This window comes from Protopterus annectens, chromosome 9.part0 (assembly GCF_019279795.1).
Source record: "Protopterus annectens isolate FY-2018-M chromosome 9.part0, PAN1.0, whole genome shotgun sequence".
Lineage (NCBI taxonomy): Eukaryota > Metazoa > Chordata > Ceratodontiformes > Protopteridae > Protopterus > Protopterus annectens.
Window position 1 is genome coordinate 1,055,996,347 of NC_056743.1, and position 24,412 is coordinate 1,056,020,758.

Sequence of the window (24,412 nt, forward strand, 5' to 3'; positions counted from 1 at the left end):
CCAGGCTGACAGAGACTGAATCCCACTGGACTGACACCAGAAACTAAGCCAATTTGTAAAGTCATCATTTCTAGTTCATAATACTTATTCTCTCTTTCTCATACTTCTCTTTCTCTTCTGTTCTTATATCATCCTGCCATTGGAAAAAAAAACACTTTTTTGTACTTCTTTTTAAACTCAATTCACCATTTAGATCAGATCAGTTTTTATAGAAATCCCTCATTGTTATATGATCCTTCCTTAACTGCAATGCTTCCCATTCTTCAATTTCATCCCATAAGTTCTCATTTATTCTTTTTATTCCCTTTCCTAATTTAATATACTCCCTTTCATCCATCACCTTTGCCCATATTGCTAAATAATCTGAAAAATCCATCACAACTATACCACCACCTGCTACCACCAAGCCTTCCGATAAGATCCATGTGGCCCCTTCTACAAGTCCATTGACTTTTGTTCTATACAGCTAATTTACCACATTTTATCACTTCCTGTATTTTTTACATCCTTCCATTTCTTTTTACATTTTGCCCTTAAACCACAATTAAAGTCCCTCGGAATTATAATTTTCATTTTAACCACCTAACATTTGATAAAACAGATTCTCTCTTTCCTTGTTTGTTATATATGTATATAATGCTATAATTCTGTAAACATGTTCTTTCCGTCTCATATCCACAACAGTTAACCCTCCCATCCTTACCAATGTTATATCGTGTTTTCGCTGTTTTTTTACACAACTCAGTCACTCCAGAAAAATATTCACTTCTTATGTTTCAAATTATACTTCCCACCCCACAGTTTTTCCATTTGCAGCTTTTCTTAACTTGCCATGGATCTTACATTCGCTAACAGATTAGCATCCATATCACATTCCACACACCATTCCAGTATCTCTGTCCTTCCTTACAGTGTTGTAATATTCTTCACATTTACTGAAAGCACTTAAATTATTGCATTTTCTACTTTTTAAGTTTAGGGGAACTATATTTATATTTTCGCTTTCTTGTTTTTATTTTTCCTCCAATTTAATATATTTTCTTGGATTTAATGTACAAATAATCATTGATCCTCAAAATCAGATTCTTCATTGGCTAGAACTTCAAAAATATTAGTATCAATCCCTTCTGCTAACCTCTCTTCCTGCATACAGGCTCTCTCCTCATTTTCCCCTTCATATTTTACCCTGTTCTACAGTTTTTTCTTCATTTAGTTCAGTCTTCCCCAGCCTCTAGTTGTCCTTCCTCATGTATGTTTCTTCCCTTCCCCTTCTTTTCATATTTTACTGTTTGCTCTTGATAATCCATCCAAAAGTGTATTTTTTGTTTGTTTACACAACATACATTCAAGCATACACCTTGCTTCATGTCCTTTCTCCCCACACTGGTTACATTATACTTCATCACAATCTTTAATTAAATAAGAAAAGTCCCCACAAAAGAAACATGACTTAGGCTGGTCAGCATATCTTAATGACCCTTTATGTCCAGCCATAAAAATAACACTTGGCAGTGTTTCACCATGTTTTTTTTTTCACATTTCAAAACACTTTCCAACCTCCATCCTCCATTCCATAAGTTTCTCTCCTTTCTAACTTTCACAATATTATCAACAGTTTCACACAGGCACTAAATGCATATTTTTAGTATCCTCTTCTTCCAGTTTGTCGGTTCTAAACTGCAAAGCAACATTTTTTAAGATTTACGTTAGTACCAGAAAACATAATTGTTCAATGGATAAATGTTCTTTTCTTTTACACAGATTTAGAAATTAAAACATCAGTCCATAAGTTTCAAATGTTACGTCACAAAAAGTCTCTGTCCCAATATAGTATGTTGTGTCTTTCGGCTTTTCCCGGTTAGGGGTCGCCACAGTGGAACTCCGGTCCGCTAATGATTGGCATTAGATTTTTACGTGCCGAGTTGCCGGCCCTGATGCACAATCTTCAACGAAGGTACGCCCATTCACGCATGTCTCCACACAGAAGACGCTCTAGCTGAGAATCGAACAGGACAACATCTTACTGTGAGGCGACAATGCTACCACAGCACCACCACCGTAGTTATAAAATATCTAATTTCTTGAGCTTTAAAACCAAGAACAGTTACAAAATTGTCCCATACATTCTATTACAATGTCATTATTTATTCTTATTCTCATAGCTGGTCTTCTCTTCTTTTTTAAAAACAGAGTGTGTTGCAAGCTGACACGACTGCACGTTTTATTTGCTGCGTTATCTGCTGCCATAAAACCAGACACTTCTCAGTTTGTTGCTCGTTTCCTCTTTTACTTTCTGTACTGCTGCATACATTTTTACTGCTGTATTCTCTACTGACACATCACTTGTTTCCTTTTCTGCATTACTATCCTCAGCACTCCCGAAAATGTTATCTACCATCTCACCCCATGAAACAGCAGAATGCCACCTGGATCATCCTGCTCGATTATTTTTAACATTATCTGCAAACCCTCCTGATGGCACCACTCCTCACTTCTTTCTCCCCTGAGATAGCTAAACGCTGATCATTTGTGACACCCACCACCCAGGAATCTTTGTTTACATTCTGAAGCTCCATATTGAACAATTTTTTCTCCCAATTCTCATTCTTCACCTCCAAACTCTCCACAGCTTTTCTCTCCTCTTTCTTCATGCTGCTGCATCCATTAAGCCTCTTCCTTGCTGCTGTAGGAGCCCCCTGGCTCCATCTAGCAGCTTCAAAAAGTAGAGGAAGTTCCCGATGCCCTGGCCAAATTTCCCCCTACTAGTATAAATGTTACTTTAGTTCTCCCTAGAAAACAGACTACTAGTCTAATGGGACTAACCTGGTCAAAAACGGAAAAATAAAAATATATAAAGCTGAAACTTCTCAATAATTCGTCACATCAGACATACTTCTGATTGGAATACCATTTCCTGGCAGGCAAATAAGGAATTACTTTTATTTCATATATCCCACGTTCTTATCAGCATATATGGTTGCTGTCCACCACAAGAAAAAAAAACTTCACCAGTCTATTATACAGGACCACAAATGGGGTTCTACCTTACCTCCATAGCTGTCTCCCTTATAATAAGAATAAAACTCAAAACATACTCAATCTACATGTTAAAACTGGGCTCTTGTATTTTGGGGAGAAAAGGTAAGTAATAGGAATGGAAAAATGTTCTCTAATAGCTTTTTAACTCTGACTCCACAGGTAAACGGTTGAACTACATTGACAAATAGCATCTACCCCCTTCTCTTGAAAACTTCATTAATATTTCCTCATTGAATGAGTGCATATCCTGACATACTATAGGAAGAAACAGTCAGCACTGCAGGAGTCCTGTTTTTCTATCAAAGGTGTCCCTCTAGTGTCTCTGATCCTGAACCAGGGTCACTAGTAATACAACTACTGGGATACTCGTTCATTGCAAAGGCTTCTTTTTAAAAATGCACTGATGTTAACATGTAGACCTGTGACTACAATTACTTTAAATAAGAGGTTACGAATATATTGCCAGAAGGAAAGTATTTCTGCTTCTAAAGTATGCCACCCTAGTTTCTAATTAAGTAATTATATGTTACACCGCTCAATTTAATATACATTAACTGCCTTAACCTTATGGAATCTAGATGAGGATTCCCTGAGTATGTCTATGTCTTTCCTTTTTAATCAACATCTGAATGTGCATACTCCTTTAAGCACAATATCTGATGTATTTTTATGTTGCATAATATTTACTGCTTCCTGGATTGTAGTGTTATGATGTAATGATTTTCTGCAGGAGTAGAAACGTTGTCATTACTTTTTTTAGGGGGTAGGATTGCACATATAAGGAAAGCTAAATATGTCCTGAATTACATGGTGAAACCATCCGCCCCCATCTAGACACCCTCTTTTTATACCTTGTCCCCCAAACTTATCAGCTCATCACATGTATATTCCTGCAAGAACTTGTAGGATACCCTGTATCTTTCTCACTAGTACTGTACCCTTATCTCCCAAACCTATGCTAGAAAGGAAAGTTCCAGGCTTCTAGGGCTCAGCTTGTGTGCTGCCCCTATGCAACCTTCTTCCACCCAATTTGTAAGCCAGGAAGTCATATAACAAATACTCGGTCCTTCCTTGACAAACCATTTTATCAGTAACATAATTCATGTATGAACCCCAGATATGGTAGAAGTAATTCAGTCCACGTCAAACTGGCAGTTACTTAATAGTACTGTGTTATGTCAAATTGAATAAATCTGCTGTTTAACCAGTATTATTTCAGTTCAGTCATATGCTGAGATAAAGACATGGAGAAGTGAGAAATCAAATATACAGTAAAATACTTGTATAAAAGTGGTAGTCTTGTCACAATCATTCAAGTCTGTCTTCAGACATCTTTATTTACGGAAGTCACTGCCGTACCAAAGCCTAAACACCAGCTGCTCCCTTTGTTTATAGTGTGATCATGTCTGTATAACTTAAATACCTCCCATCCTTGTTGTTTTATTAAAATCAGAAAATAAAACAAGTCTAAGTATTTTAGACTAAGTAAATCATAAATCGATACCTGCAGATAACAGAACAACAGCCATGAAGAGGGCTAACTCGTCTGCATCAAGAGCAAGAACGTCAAGCTTTTCACTGAATTCAAACATGGACTCCAGCAGGCATCCCATGCCCATTACTCGAAGACTGGACAGGGAGTACGTCTCACCATTTAGAAAGGTTACAGTCTTGTTTTTGGTATCAAAAAGTGAAGAGAACCACACCATCAGCACCTGTGGAACACAATCACAGTAAATGCATTTAACTTTAAAGCACTCCAAAAGGTAATTTTTTCAAGCCAGAAAACATTACTCTGAATCTTGTATTGATTCTGGAATGGTTCTGTCCAATTTCACTCATATAGTATTTCCATAAAGCCCACCACTACAAGACTCCTATCATATCTGAAGAAATACTTGCTTCCTTGAATTTTACAGTACATAAACATAAATTAGTTTGTTTCTGTACTCTGCTCGACAAGGGTCTATATCATAAGAGCGAACGTTCAAAGGAACGAATGCTCTTATGATCAAAAATGCCGGACATGCAAACGTTTTTTCTGGGGTCGCAGTACAGTGAGGATAGGAATATTTGTCCTTTGCTCACTGCAATGCTACCTCGGAGTTGGAATATATATTTAGCGGGGGTTGTGGGGGGGGCGCAGCCCCCCACAATATAACGTTCGATGTTTGCGCTTTTTCGATGTTTGAGCATTCGTTCTTTTGAACTTTCACTCTTATGATATAGACCCGCTCGACAATACCATCCTAACCATTCAGCTCTGAGACACTAGGACTGGAGATAACTGCCTGGAACATAAAAGCTGGTGACTGGTCTGTTAACTGGCAGATATACCAGAGATACAAAAGAATGTTAACAGGAAAAGGAAAACTACCTCTATGCAATACATTTGTTGTGGATGGAGAAATGGTGAAATGTAAGTGACACTCTTTCTTGTGATGCAAATTGAGTAAATAACTTTATTATTTCTTATTTCTGTTGCAGTTTCTTCTATAACTTCAGTATACACCTAGAGAAACATAGGTACTATATGTAACACATACTGAGTTCTGCTGTACCTAAAAATCTCCCCCAAAAAAATCACAAAATGTTGAGATCAGTAAAAAACCGCAAACGCGAGTGCATAGACACACATGCACATATATAAATATATATATATATATATATATATATATATATATATATATATATATATATATATATACACACACGTGTGTGTGTGTGTGTGTGTGTGTGTGTGTGTGTGTAAAATAGCAAAAAAAAACTATAATCAAATTATGTACAAGGAATACCTTTGCTTTCACAAACAGTACCTCTTTGTGGTGATTAACATTCCTAATACCTGCGGTGGTGGTGCTGCGGTAGCATTGTCGCCTCACAGTAAGACGCTGCCCGGTTCGATTCTCAGCTAAAGCGTCTTCTGCATGGAGACATGCGTGAATGGGCATATCTTTGTTGAAGGTTGTGCGTCAAGGCTGGTAACTCGGCACGTAAAAATCAACTACCAATCATTGTGTACCGGAGTTCCGCTGTGGCGACCCCTAACTGGGAAAAAGCCGATAGATACAACAACATTAAGTGGTACAATAAAGTACCTCTTGTTATAAAGTGCCAAAGATGGTTAGCTTTTGAATTACGCTCTAACATTTCAAAGACAAGTACGGCACCTGCAACATCCTCTGTAAAAGTGTAACAATGTTATTTAATATATATGAAACATTTCATATATGTATATTTTTATAACTATATTTATTTAACAAACTATAAGAACTCACACAGAGGACATGCAGGTGGTTGGTGTGACAGAGCAAGATGCAGAGGGCAGGAAGAAATGGAAACAGTTGATCTGCTGTGGCAACCCCTAACGGGAGCAGCCGAAAGAAGAAGAAGAACTCACACAGGAGTGCCTCTTCTTTAGAAACCTGTCTGCCATCTGCCCAGCTATTCCTTAGCCCAAGTAAATCCAAACAAATCCTGTTTGCACCCAAAACTGCTTACAATTAAGCAAAACCTCCTTCTCAGTTACTTTATCCAACAAAACAAAAACTTGTCACACATACTAAACTTCTAGGCATCTGTGTGACACAAACATCCAAAATACAGTGAAAACATTACACTAAAAACTACACTCTGTCTATAGAGCCAAACTTCCTCTCATTGCCTCTTTTTTTCTCTTTCCTACTCTAACATATTCTGTTCCCATCTTTAACAACATCCAGCTGATCTTGCTAAACAGACTTGAGCAATATCACTCAAACTGGCATGATTTGCTGATAACCTTCCCCTGCATTATGTCAAATGTACATTTTGTTGATAAAGACAAGTGGTGGTAGAAACTGACAAACATTCATATAGTGGATTAATGAAGGTCTCAACGTTATGTTTCACTGAGACAGATAAATGAGGTTTGAAAAGGGATGAGAATGTTTTATGAATTAGGGTCAGGGTTACGCTAGGGGATAGCTGTTATATGGTTGCTTGTGAGTGTGTATATTTACAGTTAGTGCTAGGGTTGGGTACAGGAACAGATGTAATGTGCGAGTGTGCGCATTTTAGGGTTGGGGTTGGTAAGTGGATAGGTGTAATTTTGGTGGTGTGTATTGATGCAACCCCCCTGCCCACCTTAGTAATGCATATTTACCCTAACACTAACCCTGCATCTGCTTCCAACACTAACCCTATACCTTACCTTAAAAAAAACTTCCCATAACTAACACTTCGAGACAAATTTAAGCCTACTGTTACTGGGGGTTAAGTGTGAAGAACAGGACAGGAAATATTCTTTCTTTCTCAGCCTTTTGTACAGGAATGTGTTGCAGCAGGGTAAGGACATTTACCTTTACTCTGCTGTTGTGTGATCTTGGTGTTAGTGTATATAATTAGCAAGTGGTATGTGGGGGTCGCAACTCTAAAGCAATCGCTCTTTGAATGTTCACCTTTGTGAATGCGCAGTACTTCAGGAGAGACACACACATGCATGCATATCTATACATATACACATACACACACACACATATATGTATAGGTTTACTATCAAAATTTCGAAACAAACTCCGTCGACTGTACTATCGTCGAAAACGGAAGTTCGAAAACGGTAATAATGATGTCAAAAAACAATCTAGGAACGGGTTTTAACATGGGTCGAGGTAGGGGAGATGTTTGTAGTTCGGAATAACACTGAACACCTACCTCGACCCATGTTAAAACCCGTTCGTAGATTGTTTATTTGACATCAATATCACCGTCTTTGACGATAGTACAATTGACGGAGTACGTTTCGAAATTTTGATAGTAAACCATATGTATATATATATATATATATATATATATATATATATATATGGGAACACTACTAAATCTCGAACGTTTGAAATCTCAAATTTCAAACGCTCGAGACCATGTAGCCGAAACCGCACATTACCGAAAAACCAGAAGCGCGAAATTCAAAATCCCGATGGTAAGGGATTTTGAGTTAGCGCTTCTGGTGTTGTGGTTCAGGTAAGTATGTGTGTGTAAGTGTGTTTGTGAGGGGCTTTAGTGTGTGTGTGTGTGTGTGTGTGTGTGTGTGTGTGTGTGTGTGTGTGTGTGTGTGTGTGTGTGTGTGTGTGTGTGTGTGTGTGTGTATGTGTGTGTGTGAGGGGCTACAATGTGTGGGTGTGAGTTTGCCTTATGTGTATGTCTGTGCGATCTCGGAGTTGGAATATTAAAGTCGGGGGGTGTGGGGGGGTTTGTTTGGTTATGGGGTGAGGCTGTGTATATGTTTGGATGTGTGCTGTATGTATGTAGTACTTTCGCGATATTGAATTTTGCGCTTTTAACATGTTGGTAATGTGGGGTTTAGGGATTATGGTCTTGGTATTGTGGGCTTCGGGATTGTGTAGTTTCGGTATTAAGTAGTGATTCCATATATATATATATATATATATATATATATATATATATATATATATAGATAGAAAGTGCTGCTTTTCTTGAAAAGTACTTTTCTTGACATACATCTATTTAGTTGACTAAACAGACTGACACCTGCTGAGAAAAGTAGCACATTGGACGATTCTCATGGGTTGTTGAATTTGCCCTTTCCCAGAGAATTGTGCAAACTTGGAGTTAGAATATATAATTAGTAGGGGGTGTGGAGGGAACAGCTGGGTTTGTCCCCATGCAAAAAATGATGTTCATTATAGGAGGTTACTAAGCTAATGGACCTGGGGCCCTTACAATCCTAGACAAGAATCCCTGAAGTCGAGGCCAACACAAAGGGACTTTGGCTGTCAAAGTCTGCAGATGATTGCAAGTTGGAAGCTATTATTAACTCCCAAAGTGATGCTGACATCCTACAGAAAGGCCTCATTAAAGCTAACGACTAGTGTTAAAAAAAATGTGTCGTCATCCTCCTTGGGAAAAACCTGGTCCCGATGAATTACATCGATGGTAGTCCACTGAACACAGAAGGCATTATAACAGATCTGGGAACACAGGTTGACAGCAACCTCTCTTTTGACCACCACATTGCCACTGTGGTCAGAAAGTCCTTCTATGTGGCACATCTTATTACTAAGGGTTTTGCATCCAGGAAGAAAGAGGTCATTGTCTCCCTCTACTCTTCCCTCATTAGGCCAATCATCAAGTACAATACCCAATTTGGCACGTACCTCACTAGACACATGAAATAACTGGAGACCCCACAAAAGTACCTCACAAAGAGGATCCTAGGCCTTAAACCCTTGTCCAACTATTCTTTGTCTCATACCGCCTACTTAGAGGCGATCTCTGCTTGACTTACAAAGCCATGTCTGACCCAGCTCTGTTAGAAATGCTACATCTAAAGAAATCCCAATGCCTCTGCACCACATGCTCCAGAGACCTCAACCTCATTACCACAATCAACAGAACATGCTGGAGGGACAGGTTCATAACCCAGAGACTGCCCATGCTATGGAACAGACATCCATACATGTCAAACATTTGGTGTCAACATTATTCACATCGATATTAGTGCCATTTGATAAAGGCAACTAAATCCAGCTCCCTCCCTCTCTCTCTCTCTCTCTATATATATATATATATATATATATTTTACACACACACACACACACACACATATATATATATATATATATATATGTATATGAATATATATATATATATATATATATATATATATATATATATGGATCTACTTGAAAACACTGACACGCCAAAACACCGACAACAAGAACACCGAGACCGGAAGATCGACAACTGAGATGCCCGACAGTTTAGGTTTAGGGTGCGGGTAAGGTAAGTGTGCGATAGTGACAGACTTTAGGGTTAGGGGCAGGTTAAGTGAGTTAGGGTTAGGGTGCGGGTTAGGTGAGTGTGCGATAGTGACGGACCTTAGGGTTAGGGTTTGGGTTAAGGTTAGTGCATAGATAGTTGTGTATGTAAGGTTTAGTGTAGGTTTGTAAGGTTTTTGGTGTGCTTGTGTTGTGTGTGTATTTTTCGGAAAAGGTATTTGTTTTGTTGATTGTGGGGATTGTGGTTTGTCGGGCATGTGAAGTTTCATGCTTTTAAACTGTCAGTCAGCTCAGTTGTCGATCTTCCGGTCTCAGTGTTCTCGTTGTTTTGGCATGTCAGTGTTTTTAAGTAGACCCATATATATATATAATATATTTTTATATATATAATATATAGATATATATATATATATATATATATATATATATATATATATAGATAGATATAAATAAATAAAATATATAGTACATGTACATACATATATAACACTTGGGGTGGCTGATACTACAGAGCTGCAGCCCCCATTCCATCTTTTTGCTAACATATGTACTTTACACAAGTTTACATTTTTGAATAAAGAATGCCTTGTTTTTTTTTGTTTCTTTTTTTATAATTTTATATTTATTATACGGGCTTTTTTATTATAAGCATTCAAGATGTGCAGTTTACACAGCCTTCTCTGTTACACTTTAAGTATGACGGTCATGTCCAACCTGTGAAACTTAAAAAAAAAAATAGTATATTGATTTATGGTTGCCAGGGTGTTTTACAAGCAGTTTATTCAACAAAAAAACCCCTCAAAACATATTAAATGAATTTTTGTAATGGATTAATACATATTGTAGGAGTTTATTTATTTGCATCTTCGTTTTGTTTGTTTATTCATTAATTTATTCTGTTCACACTACTGGCATTTCCCAACATTGTGCCGCCATTTTCTCAGCTGAGTTTCAGGCAGTTCATAATAGATGATGTATAGTTGCTGACATTAAGAATATGCCCTCCAAAGGCAGTGCCTATATTAATATAAACACAGCTTTTGTATGTATATGCACATATGTAGTATATAAAATACATTTCTGCATGTCAGATATAAGCATTACATTTAGTATGTAATTAATATAGATCTCTTATAAATTATATAAATCATTTAGAAATCAGTATGTAATTTTAAAATAAGCAACAAGGTGCTACTCTGCTTTATTCGTGTTTGAAGGACCCAGATAACAGCCAGTGTACTCTGGACACAACACCACAGGTGGACACAACACCACAGCGTCATCAGTGTTTTCTAATTTAGACAAATTATACTACTAAGTCTGCCTTGCAATAGAAATGGGAGTGTCCTATGGGTGTTATCTTTTTGGATGTTGCTAAGGCATTGAATACCTTACTATTCTCACAGTCCTAAAATAATATAATTCAAATTATTACCTGAATAAATTGATCAAAATCTGGCTTACAGGACTCTTTCAGTGTGTATCAGTATAAGAAACTCGGTCCAGATATTTACCAGTTTTTGAGTTGGTGTTTCCCAGGGATCAGTACGTGGTCTTTATTTAATTTCGTATTCACTACTACTCCCTCTTGTAACTCCTGTTAGTTCAGAAATTATGCAGACGATTGTAAGGTGAGATTTATGGCAATATCAAAAATGATATAAATGAAATAAACAGATATTTGAAATTTATTACTATAATTGGCTTCCATTTTGTATAGTCAAATGTAAAATTATGTATTCTGGAAGGGATGCATTACACAGTCCAGTAGCATTAAATAACAGCATGTTTGAGGAACTTTTATGTACCAAGACCTTTCTCAGTGCTTAGTAAACTTTCATTGGAGGCACATTAATATCTTTAGAATTAAGGCCTTATAACTAATGAGCATAGTGCTGAAACAGAATTCCTTAAGAGTTCAACTGAATATGGTGAAACTTTATACTATTTATTTAAGTCCAGTATTAAAATACATTTCCTTCTGTATTTATACAGCAAGACAATTAAATAAACTGGGATCTGTGCGGATAAAATTTACCAAGTACATTCCAACTGTTAAAGATTTAAGTTATTATAACAGATGTTTAAAGTGAACTTGTTTATACTTCACCATATATGCTTTCTAAATAATGCAGTAACTGCAAACAGAGACTTAAATGATAATATTCTACAGGCCCTTCTCAGTTGATATATATATATATATATATATATATATATATATATATATCTGTGTGTGTGTGTGTGTGTGTGTGTGTGTGTGCATAAATATAGTGACTGAGAAGGGCCCGTAGGGTATCATCACTAATTCTATTACACGCAATTATTAAAATGTGAACTTCTATGAAAATCTGAACAAGTCCACAAAAATATATTATCTGGGTAATACCAAGGATTAGACTTCCATATGGAATATATTCTTCAAATAAATTAATAAAATGTAAAGAGAAATTAGATTCTTTGATAGGTTTTGAAATTTTCAATACCACATTTTTGGAATCAATGTATTATTAATGGTATATAGGCCTATACACTGCCTCCCATAATTTATGAACTCAATTGTCTCCGAACCTGCCTTATGCCCCACCCCTTAACTATGATATCAACATTTTCTGCCCTATCTAGTTCCTTCCCTAACCTCAGTTTCTTTGAATTTCTGAGTACTAATCATATGATCTATTATCTGTTTGACAAACCCACCAATGTATATCTTCAAATGCTTAATGTTTAATAGCTGCAGTTATTTTTATATGAATGTAATTTAATTCACAAATGCATGCGTAATTGTTAATGTATATTAATGTATGTTTGTATATATATATATATATATATATATATATATATATATATATATATATATATATATATATTACTGAGTGTCTGTTTAAAAAATGTTTGTAACATGTTGGAGCTCTTCTCCCCAGGCCTCCACTAAAAAAGCATTTTTGTATAAACCCAGTAAACAGTGAAGGGCTTGGTGTTAGGGTCTTCACCTAATCAACATAAGATGTCCTCTGGTGGGAAGAATGTAATCATTATTTTGCTTCTTCTCTGAGACAATGTATTTTGGATGTTATTCAAGATCCTATGTATCCTCAAAGTAACCTGACTGAGGCAGAAAGAGAGAATCATGTCCTACACTAACCCAACGGTACATGTTTGTCCAGTCTAGCTCATGAAGGTGAGAAGGCACCTGACATACATCATGTGTCAGGCAAGAGTAAGCTGTCAGGAGCGTGTGTACAAGTTAAAGGCAAGATACATGGTAAAGGGATCGGTATGAATGTGGCTCTGATTCCAGACTGTAATTCCTAAGGGTGGAAAGCCCGGTGAAGTAAGCCCAGATGTGTTTTGGCATGATGGAACATTCTTACAAAAGACAAACCATCACAGCTATAGGTATTATGGGAGGCTCACACTGTTTCCTCAGGTCAGAGCTCTGCTGATATGAGACAAAGTGTCAAAGGGCCACCCTTGGGAATCAGAGTGATTAGTCCTCTGCTCTAGCAGATCAAGCAGTTTCAGGACAACCCTGTTATCTAACAAAACACCCCCAAAGTGACAGACATGGGAGTCATACCTCTCAACATCTTAGAGCAAGAAATCTGGGCAAAGCCATAAATAATGGGGGACAAAGGTCCCAAAATAGGGACAATTTATAAATGTTGCTCTTACAAACTCAGAAAGTTGATAGAATACCAGGTTTTGCATTAACATAAACATTCTGAAGGGTATGAATTCTGAAACTCAAATGTCTGTCATTATTTTCTGACTTCACTCTTCAATGATTTGCCAATGATTCGCTAGAAAAACACAATTTTTTGAAAAATGGGCCAAAAATATGAAGAAAAATTAAAGATTCTGTAAAAATTTCTACAGTTGAGAGGTATGATGGCAGTATGTCTTTCTTGTCCAGTTATCTTTTTGCCATATGATGGGTGTGAGTGTGAGACCGTGCCAACCTAGAATAAGGTTATCATCTGCAGAAATGGAGGGGAGGAGGCAACCATAATACTAGGGTTACCCGAATGACAGCTAGGCCACAACCTGCTCCAGAGTGCCTATCCAAGGGTGCAGCACAAAACTGTGTCTGGGAGCATGTGACAAACTCTGCTGTCATCCCCAAATAAGAAGTCTTGTTGTCCACCATCCTTTTAGTCCCCTGCTAAGCAAACAGCTTATCCTGATGGTGTTTACAACTGGCAGGGCTGAAATGACACCTACCTCAATCATTAACTTAGCACCCCTCAGTGAGATAGTAAAAGCAATGGCTGCTTCAGGCATTAGTTGTGATCTAAAACAGTAAAATAAAGATGCACAGGCACACTTTAGCGTTGAATAATAAAATTCCTTCTTTAATACGAACTGTTAAAACAAAATAACTTCACAAACTGGTTGAGCACTTTCATCTACTCCTGTAGATTTCCTCAGAACCATTTGAAAGTGCTTAATTACATATTATATAGTCTCCTTTCTCCAATAGCATCATCACATTAATTAGTTGAAAACAATTAGTGGAACACAAAGAAAAAACTAATGGAAAAGGAGACACGTTGGCAAATAAAATTGAATGCATCAGAAAGCCCAGGGCTTAATGATACCATATCTATAAAACCCATGTTGGACAAAAAGTAAAGTGTTATCTAGGATATTTCTCTTATTAAGGTGTTTATGACAACATAAAAACACAAAAATGTGATGTTAAAGCAGCTATTCACTCTGAAGCTTTTTTTATATATTTTTTACAGTTTTTAGCTTTATGAGGTTTTAATAGTCAATAATTTTATAATGTAATGTACATATGACATGTGAATATGAATGTATGTTCAAAACAATACAGACATACACAAGGTTTTTAAAAAATAAGTTACTAGAGGAAGGAACATTTCTGAGGGAATCTAGCACTGTGCACTTTAAACAGCTTTACATGGTTAGTCATTAATTGTTTTCAACTAATTAATGTGATGATGCTATTGGAGAAAGGAGACTATATAATATGTAATTAAGCACTTTCAAATGGTTCTGAGGAAATCTACAGGAGTAGATGAAAGCGCTCAACCAGTTTGTGAAGCTATTTTGTTTTAACAGTTCGTATTAAAGAAGGAATTTTATTATTCAACGCTAAAGTGTGCCAGTGCATCTTTATTTTACTGGGACTGTTGCAGCTCGTGAGGGGCTGCATTTGTTTTATATTGTTGGACAGGCCAGTGAATTTGATTCAATTAGTTGTGATCTGATAACCGCAGAAGTATATTGTGGGTTTAGCAGACATGAGAATGCAGAACTTTAATGACAGAAATAACTGTGATCCAAACTGTCCAAGTTTAAAAAATAATGACTGGGCTTGTGGAAGACTGCATTTTGCTGCTGGCATATTACTTCACTGTGTACACTGAACTAGAAGCGACCTAACTCAAATGTAGAGCTTTCCAAAGTTTTTTTTTTTCTGTCAGGTTCTTTCTGATGAAAAAGTTGGACCTGCCATCAGACATAGCATGGAGGACCTCAATATTATATAAGTAGATTGCATTTAAAGTTTGGAAGAAGATAGCCTAATCTGTTTATTGAATTTTCACAACACAGACTCATTACATCAACAATATTGTCAACATTCTTCAATTGTCAAGACAATGCAGCATTGCCAAGCATTATACTGCTAGCAAAACTGGCCAGCACCCATGGCACCCCTTGCCTTGATTATACTCCATGATCCATTGCCTAATCCTTTGAAATTTGAAAACAAGACAACCAACTAGTACTTCGTAAACACAAAAAGACAGCGAAACTTGCAGATGTTCTCCTTTTCCAAAACTTTATTCCGTAAGTGCTTTCGTAAGGACTAGTATCCAAACTTCCTCAGATAAAGTTACACAAGCAGTCAATGACATATACTTATACAATTAATAAATAAAACAATTATATAAAAAACAATTGAATAATTAAACAACTCAATTCCTTTCCTCCTATGGAAAACTATTTACTTTGTATTTCCATATATAATTCATGATTTTGTTACTAAATGCCTAGACACTAAATTGGCTGGGGCTATGTTTTTTATGTTAACCCCCCCCCCCATTAGAGATGTTGAATACAACATATTAGGTAAATTTAATTGCGAGTCAAAGGGCATTGTTTATGCTGCTATATGCCAACAATGCCAATCCTTTTATATAGGAAAGACAGAAAGGACAGTGTGCCAACGCATATACGAGCATACGTGTCATATTAATTCAAGTCACTAACTTAGTGTCTAGGCATTTAGTAATAAAATCATGAATTATATATGGAAATACAAAGTAAATGGTTTTCCATAGAAGGAAAGGAATTGAGTTATTTATTTTTTTTTATATAATTGTTTTATTGTTTTATTTATTAATTGTATAAGTATATAAGTCATTGACTGCTTGTGTAACTTTGTCTGAGGAAGTTTGGATACTAGTCCTTACGAAAGCGCTTACGGAATAAAGTTTTGGAAAAGGAGAACATCTGCAAGCTGTCTTTTTGTGTTTACGTAATCCTTTGAAATGCTAGCTCCACAGCCCTGTTTATAGTGTGGCAGCCAGAAAGATTTTTACAGAATTACAACCTTAATTCCTAGTTTTCGGTTCCACTTCACTTGTTTTCTCATTACCACAGAGTCTCCACTCAATTTTCTACTACTATCACTGTCCTCCTCACCAGTAGCATAACTAGGGTGGGGTGAAGGAGGCAGCCAGCCTGGACACAGTTAGGGGGCATGATCGGGAGATGGTACTCGATCGTTTGTGCAGTACTGGCATTGAATTTCAATACGGATTTCTTGCAGTAGTGAAGAGCTTCAGTATTTCATGTGTGTTATAAGTTGCAGCAAGTAGTTTGCTACAGTTTTAATTTGAAATCTTAAATTTTTTTTCTTCTTCTCAGCTGAGAGATAGGCAGGACCTGATCGGTGGCTTCTTGAGTTTTCAGACCTCTACTTACAGTTGAGACAGCAGCTCTGGGTATGGGTCCAGGTACTACATGAGCCAGATACGTTTCTGTTTCTCATGCTTAGATACTGCAACTGGATCTGCTTCCCCTACTCCATCCATTTTCCACAAGCTTACCACTTATCCATCATACCTATAATGACACACCCTGCCATCATCTTTAGCCTTAGTTTCCTGCACCTCTGCCTACCCTCCATGCCCTGATGCCACAAACGACAAAACTCTGAGTGCACTCTCCTGCTGGTTTCATTTCAGCTCACTGCACAACAGCCAAAGTATAAAAGCCTGAGGTACCAGTTGTTCATTTTCTAATGCTAGTTTTGCAAATGAGAGAGATTATAGCCCTTCTAGGGGACTGTTAAATATGTGCTCTATATTGTAGTCTCCTATAGAAACATCAAGTATTTCATTGCCAGCCAACTAATCCTTCTTTATCTGACGAGCAGTGACTTTGGAGTGAGAATAGTGGGCTAGTAGGGGGTGAGAGGTATAGGGGGCTTGACAGCATACAAAAATATTTTACTGTTGATATTTGCTTCTAATATGACATGCCTAAATATGGGTTCTAAGAAGGTGTGCACATGAACAGTCATTTACAAAGTAGCACTGCCTAGCTATTGTGATCTGAGCTTGGATGCCCCAAGCAATGCACTGATCAAGCCAATATTCTCATGAAATCTTATTACATCTATGTACAAATACCCCCAAAGAATCACCACTGTCTGCCATAGCTCTGGCACCTCCTTTCAACCCCACTACATATGCAGCTGCTATACAACCTTTTCTCCATACCTCTGTCACACTCCATTCCCTCCAGAGTGAAGTCCCACATGCATAAATTACCATCTGTATAGTATTTGCACATGCAAATTAATATCAGTCTCAGTAGCTTCAGTTCTTGCACACTTCTAGCACATCATGCCAGAATTCATCCGTCCCCACTTCTTGTTCTCCTTCACTCAGCTACTCTTCAATTTGTGAAAATTCTTTCTCTGCATCCTATTCATCTATGTCGCTGTATAGCTTCCTCGCTCTCTTTCCTCACATCTCCTCCCACGGATCCAGCTCCCTCGCCTGTCCCTTCCCTACAACCTCTACTCTTCCTTATATATTTTTTTTTACTATATTTTGATTACAGAGTCTGGCAGTACTGCCCCACCTTGTATATCCTTCTAGAAAATTCCCCCATTGAGTTGGCAAACTTTAAAAATTCCCTGCAGACTGGTCTGTTAGAAACACTGGTTGAGCACATTGTTGTAACTAAGGAAATGTTTTTTTAAGCTGTGATACAGACTCGGAATTATTTAGACATAGTAAGGCCTTGCCAAGTTTAATTCTGGCGGCTACCAAAGAAAACCAATTATTAGAAAATGGAAATCAAAATCTAAACCGACTGCATTAGAAGTAGCGAATATCACGAAAAATAATGTATTAGAAGTAGTGAATATAGTAAAAGACATAAAAGAACTGGAAGTGAAATCTTTAGAAAAGGGGACCAGCAAATAATATAGAAAAAAATGGGAATTGTGGAAACAATACATGCAGAATAATGTTTTGTGGGAGGAATGAGGTTTAAGTGAAGGAAGGAATTGGATGAGCTATGATATTTGACTGACAATGACTATATAGATAATATATGAAGCATAACACTTGCAACTGAAAATATATCAATGTTTTTTTTTATTTATATAAATGTATGATTGCTAGTGTCATAAGAGAATTAGATACATGTTTTTTGTTTAAAAAAAAAAAAATGAAAATTACCCCATAAGCTTCTCCATCTTCCTATCCCCATGTGTTTATAAAATGGTTAACGAGAGGTCATAAGGACCCAGTGCCTTCCTCATTTTAAGATGTCTTATTGCCACTATCACTTCTTGTTAACTTATCTCTCTGTCCACCTGCATCCTTTTCTTCCAGTTAGAACTGACCCCTTACATTCTAACCTTTCATTCCTCCTGCCCCCACCACGATATACCTCTCCCAGCAAAACTCCTTAAAAATGATCTAATTACCACCCCTCACAACCCCCCATCCTTAAATGTTTCACCATACTCATTTCCTTTTCCTCTTTCAACAATCATGGCAGGAGTTTGCTTTAATCTTTAACTAAACTCAACAAATAAAAGTTTTTTTACTCACTTCAGCCTCAATGTCCTTCCATCCATGGTTGCCGAGTCACACCTGACTCTTTCTTGGACCCCATGTGTAGCCATCACCATCCACAGAGTTGAAAAGCCAAGCAGATAATGGAAGTAGATTGCTAGATCTTTCTTCCACATCAAATACACACACACACACACACACACACACACACACACACACACACACACACACACACACACCTACAAAGAATCTAGAATAACCAGTCCGTTTACCACATTATCTTTGGAATGCAGGAAACAGGACTACCCAGAGACCTTGCTCATCTCTAGACCTATCAATGGACTCTTGATGGATATGATTCTCCTCCCTCTCACTTTGACATCCTCCAAAGGTATAGCTTAAGCGTGGTGAAGGGGAGGGTTTTTCCAGGTATAAAATGTTAGAGGACTTGTTCACCAGATGCCAATGGTGTATTAGTGTCACAAAAGTACAGAAAGTTGCACCCTTCTCTGCTTCCTGCAGATTTTGAAAGATGAACTGAAGCAAACAATGTAAAACTTTTTTTATTGTGCCAGCTTTGCCTGGTGGGTTCTAAAATAAAGTTTAATTCCACAGACATTTAGAGAAAAGAAAGAAACAAGATTAAATGAAAAAGAAACCGCATTCCTTTGTCGCACTGTATGCTGGCAGCATGGTTCTAATCTGCACATCATTTTGATTTTTCACCTGACCACGAGTTTTAGAAGAGGCACATTACCAGAGATGGATGAAGGGCGGAAGGAAGAATTGCTTGATTAACAAACTTGAAGCATCCATTGTGTATGGTATCCAGGCCATGAGCCTCTGTAGTTACTTCTGCATAACAGGTGCTATGAAGCGACAGCCTCCTGACTGCTACAACCTTCAGTAATGCTGGGGAGTTGGAAATACTCAGGGATGCTGAATAGGATGTTGAAAAGAGTACCACTGCTAGAAGAAACACGTGGACTATGCCTTCTTGGCCAGAAATGTTTGAACTGATGAGAGAGATTGGACTATTGTTTGTGATTCTTCTGACAAAGCTGTAGAGAGCCCCTATAGCAGAGGCAACTGTGCCTCTATTAACTGTGGTAAATGGTTCTTTGAAGACTACTTAGGGGGCAGGGGCAGATTTAATGGCTCCAGTCCTTTCACTGCACATCACCTTTCTTATTTACAACAAGCAAAGTCCCATGCAATGCAATATCAGTAGCAAGAAAGCAAGTTTCCAAAAAGGAGGACAGGAGAAGGGGTGTACATAAGCTGGAAGTGACAGCAGGCTGACCTTTCAAATGTTATGGAGCCCTCCACAAAGCATCAGCTGAGCTGCAAATAGCTCAGGAAACATGATGGTACATATTATTTACAGATTAACTAGGTGTATGAAAAGTTTATGTTCCAACAAGAAACATGGGCTTGTCAAGAGCACAACACGGATAACAAAAGATCTGACTTAAATATTTGCATGCCTTCTTAGATGAAAAAAATACACAGCCACACCTCTCAAACAGGTCTACAACCCAAGACTCTTTGACTGGGATGCAGTATTAAATAGCAACAGAGTTTCTTATTTTGTGCAGCCAATGAAATTATTAGACCACACTGAGGGTTTTCCAAAAAGCATGGAAACTCCCTTGGTGGTTCAAAGAACATTTTTGCCACAGCAAATAGCATTATCCATATGAGCCTAAATAAACTAGGTTGTTGTTGTTGTGTCTTCCGGCTTTTCCCAGTTAGGGGTCACCACAGAGAAACTAAATAAACTAGGTAAGTTCCTTAAAACAAGACATGAGAAAATGTGGGGTCCTGGGGCTAATCATGATGTTGAGCAAAGGACAACAGCGGGCCAATGTTGGCTGTATTAACAAGAGAGAGAAAGAGACATCAGTGATGTGGACACCCATGAAGTCAACATAAGCAGAAAAATGATATACTAGGAACCTCAGAAGCTGTCTAGATGTGGCCATTAGAAAAACTGAGGTCAGTTACTGAGCAACTGTGGACATTAAAAAGAGTAAATTACATGTAAGTAAATTGCTGATAGATTGCTGAAAGAAAAAAGTTCTGTATGTAAAAGTGTGTGTGTGTGTGTGTGTGTGTGTGTGTGTGTGTGTGTGTGTGTGTGTGTGTTTTGGGGCGGTCAGATGTACAGGGAAATTCTCAGAAGAAACTCTCTGAGTATGTAAAGCAAATGCTAACACATCATTTGTTCATTGTTAGAAATAGTGGAGCTGAAGCTGCCTAAACTACATGCAAGCTAACACTAGTGGGATATAGCAAGGGTCAGTCCTGGGTTCAGTACTCTTCACTGAATTAATTTTAGACATACCGAAGAGAAAAAAGGCAGGCAGTGCCTCCCTGTGGATGAAATATGAAGTGCAACAGTGAAAGAGCTGGGTAAAGATTCCAAGAAGGAACTTGGAAAAGGCCGTCAAGGTGGACAGCTAAGGTTAACTGCCCAAAAACTCCAGTTACTGTACTTAGCCCAGGAGTGAAATCGATGGGAATGGAGCAGGAATAATACATGGGGTATGCACCATGCTTATACTAGACCCTCTTGCAGCAGAAAGAGAGGAACATGACAGCAGAAAACAAAATGTTGAGGTGAATCCTGGGAGAGGGGGATTGCAGAAACAAAGAGGTAATGGTTACACTGTACTGGACTCTGAACGGACCACACCTTTAGTACTCAATTCAGTTCCATAATGCATATAGGTAAAGAACCATTAAGTTACTGGAAGTACTCCATAAGAAAGGCCCCTAAACAACATGTGTAGGGAGATGGAATGGAAATGTATAAACTGCAGTTAGAGGAGGTAGGCATTTTTTCATCAGTGAGACAAAAGGATTTTGAGACAATGTTGTATAAAACCACACCTGGGACATGTAAAGGGTCATGCTAAACAGAAAAGACAAGGGTCTTTATGGAGAGATAATAAGGGTCCGAACGGAGAGGTGATAAGGGTCCAAATGGAGAGGTGATAAGGTTCCAAATGGAAAGATGATAAATCAGAAAGCACAGGAGAATAGTATTGCTAAATTCATCCTCAAATCTTGGTGAGTATCTTCACAAGATGGCCCCCATTTTTCTCAAAATCTCACCAAGATGACACTGATATATAGACTGTGTTTTATAAAGCATACATCACAGACAGAAGTAGGTTAAAAAATAAAAGACAGAGCTGGGTGCATATGACCCAAAATAAAAAAGTGCCCAATCTTGCTAGGTGCACTAGTGCCAGGACTGGAAAAAAATGATAGTGCAGAATCCTCAAGACATGGAAACATTCCTACAATAGGCCAAAAAAGTGCCATAACGACAACAGAGTGGACCATTCAGGATACAAAAGAAATTATGTATTGTTATATGCAGGAAGCCTAGAATTTCCAGAGAGAAGATATACAAAAACATTAAGAGAGGAAAGAAAAATACTTGTGCAAGAAAACCTGTCAGTAGCTTCAAATAAAATGTTGTGCTCATTAATACAATATAGTTATGAAAAACATTATAAACACCAAGAAACCTTGGGCTGTTTGGAAAAAGAAGCAAGGAAATGTGAAAATATAAAGAACAAAATACAGAGATTTTTGAAAAGTATAAAAAAGAAATGTGGACATGGGAAAGAAAGAGAATCTGATAGGGTGCAATATTTATGCAAAGGAGAAAACCAAATTAAGCAATACAAAAAGGCAGCCCCAAAGATATTCAAAGAGAAATACAGGCAAAGGCATCCAGATATGGAAAGTTTCACAATACAAAAAATAAGATCACAAAAAGGGAATGCAGAACCGAAGATTAGTAAAGTAGAAGTTAAAAAAAATAAAGGTTGAACTTATGGAATACCTGCAAAGTGAAGGATTTAGTGTAGAAAGTCTAACACAGGTTATATCACAGAATTATGGAACGAGTGCCCCCAAGTAAGAAGAAACAGGAGTAGCAGGAGACATCTGAAGAACAAATATGGACACAGGAAAGAGAAGGAGATTTAATACGGTGCAATATTTATGCAAATGAGAAAGCAAAACTAATCAATACAAAAAGAGCCACACCAAAGATATTTGAAGAGGCAAAGATATCTGGACATGAATAATTTTACAAAAATAAGAAAACAAACAGAAGAAGTAGAAAAGAGGATTAGTAATGGAGGACTTAAGGAAATAGAAAGTGAGGTTATGGATTACCTGCAGAGTGAAGGATTTAGCATAGAAAACCTAACTTTGATAACATCACAGCAGGCTAGAGCAATGGATCCCCAGATTAAGAAGAAACCTTTGATCAGTTGCCATGTGTAAATACTTTAGAGCCTTCCACAGGAAGCCAGTACAACAGTTTAGTTGGAGTTGTACAGCAAGTGAAGGAACAGGAAACTGTGGCAACTCTCACTCATCTGTCTTGATGACGGCCTCTCCATTCAGCACTCTCCCTTGTACTGAACTGGAATACACAGTACAGGGAAAAATATGGGATCAAGATACACTAGGGAACAGATCATGGCTGATGGGCATACAGGCAAAAAAACTTGTGGGCATCCTAATACCGACTTTTCTCTGTGCCTCTCAAGATAGCATGAGTATTTGAACACACTTACATTTGTTTTATCCATACTTGATCCATCAAAACTGATTTTTTGTTTGCTTGAGCTTGTAACCTCAGTGATGTTTTAGTTCAGACTTTATTCCTCACTATGTGTTGCAGCAATCTGTAAATACTTCATATCAATTCCTTCACGCACACTCTAATACAGCAGTATCTTGCAGAACCAGTAGGGCAGTTTTACTTTGTTTTTTAGCGTTGGCTGTTTCAGTGAAATGTAGAAACCACAGAGTGATAAGAATAAAGTAAGAAGGTTTAGCCACCACTACAAAAAGATTTATTTTTTTTTACCGAGTTTCTTTTCAAATGAGTAGTTCTCTCAAATACTTATGAGCAGAGTGGTTGTATTCTTGAGAGGATGATTTTGAGCAAACATAGGTGATCAATGGTGTTTTGAGGGTCTGAGTTCAGAACTTATGAAGTGGGACTACTTTACTCTTATGTCTTCGGTAAGCTTACATCATATTCTCCATATTTATAATTTTCACGTTGTTGCTTTAAATAGGACCATAACATGCCCTGTACTAACCAACATTCAACTTTGTATGGAAAAATGGATCATAACCTCCTTATGTGTACAAACGCACAAATCTGTAAGATTAAACCAATGCACAACTATCCTAGAAAACATAATCATTGATATATAGCCCAGAGGTATTTCCTTACTTAGAACTTTCATTGCTTATATGAGCACATGCTGTTGTATCTTTGATAACCTAATAAATGTTGGAAACAAACCTTGCTTGTCAGACGTACATATGTTTTTACTTGCACACCTTGATCATTGTCCTATTTGCAAATCTTATATTTTTCTTTCTCCTTTCTACTTACTATGCTATATAACAACTATGTATGACTTTTTCTAAAATAAAACTCAACGGGTTGAAGAATTAACCCAAGCACATCCTTGT

General features: G+C 37.5%; 1 protein-coding gene across 1 annotated transcript in view; it reads right to left on the reverse strand.

The window, feature by feature from the left end:
• The window catches only part of LOC122811795 (nuclear receptor subfamily 1 group D member 2-like), a 327,820-nt gene that overhangs the window by 36,227 nt on the left and 267,181 nt on the right, over positions 1-24,412 (reverse strand). The window contains exon 7 of the mRNA XM_044083862.1: positions 4,544-4,754. Coding sequence (XP_043939797.1) covers positions 4,544-4,754 — 211 coding nt within the window. The remainder of the gene's footprint in view (positions 1-4,543; positions 4,755-24,412) is intronic.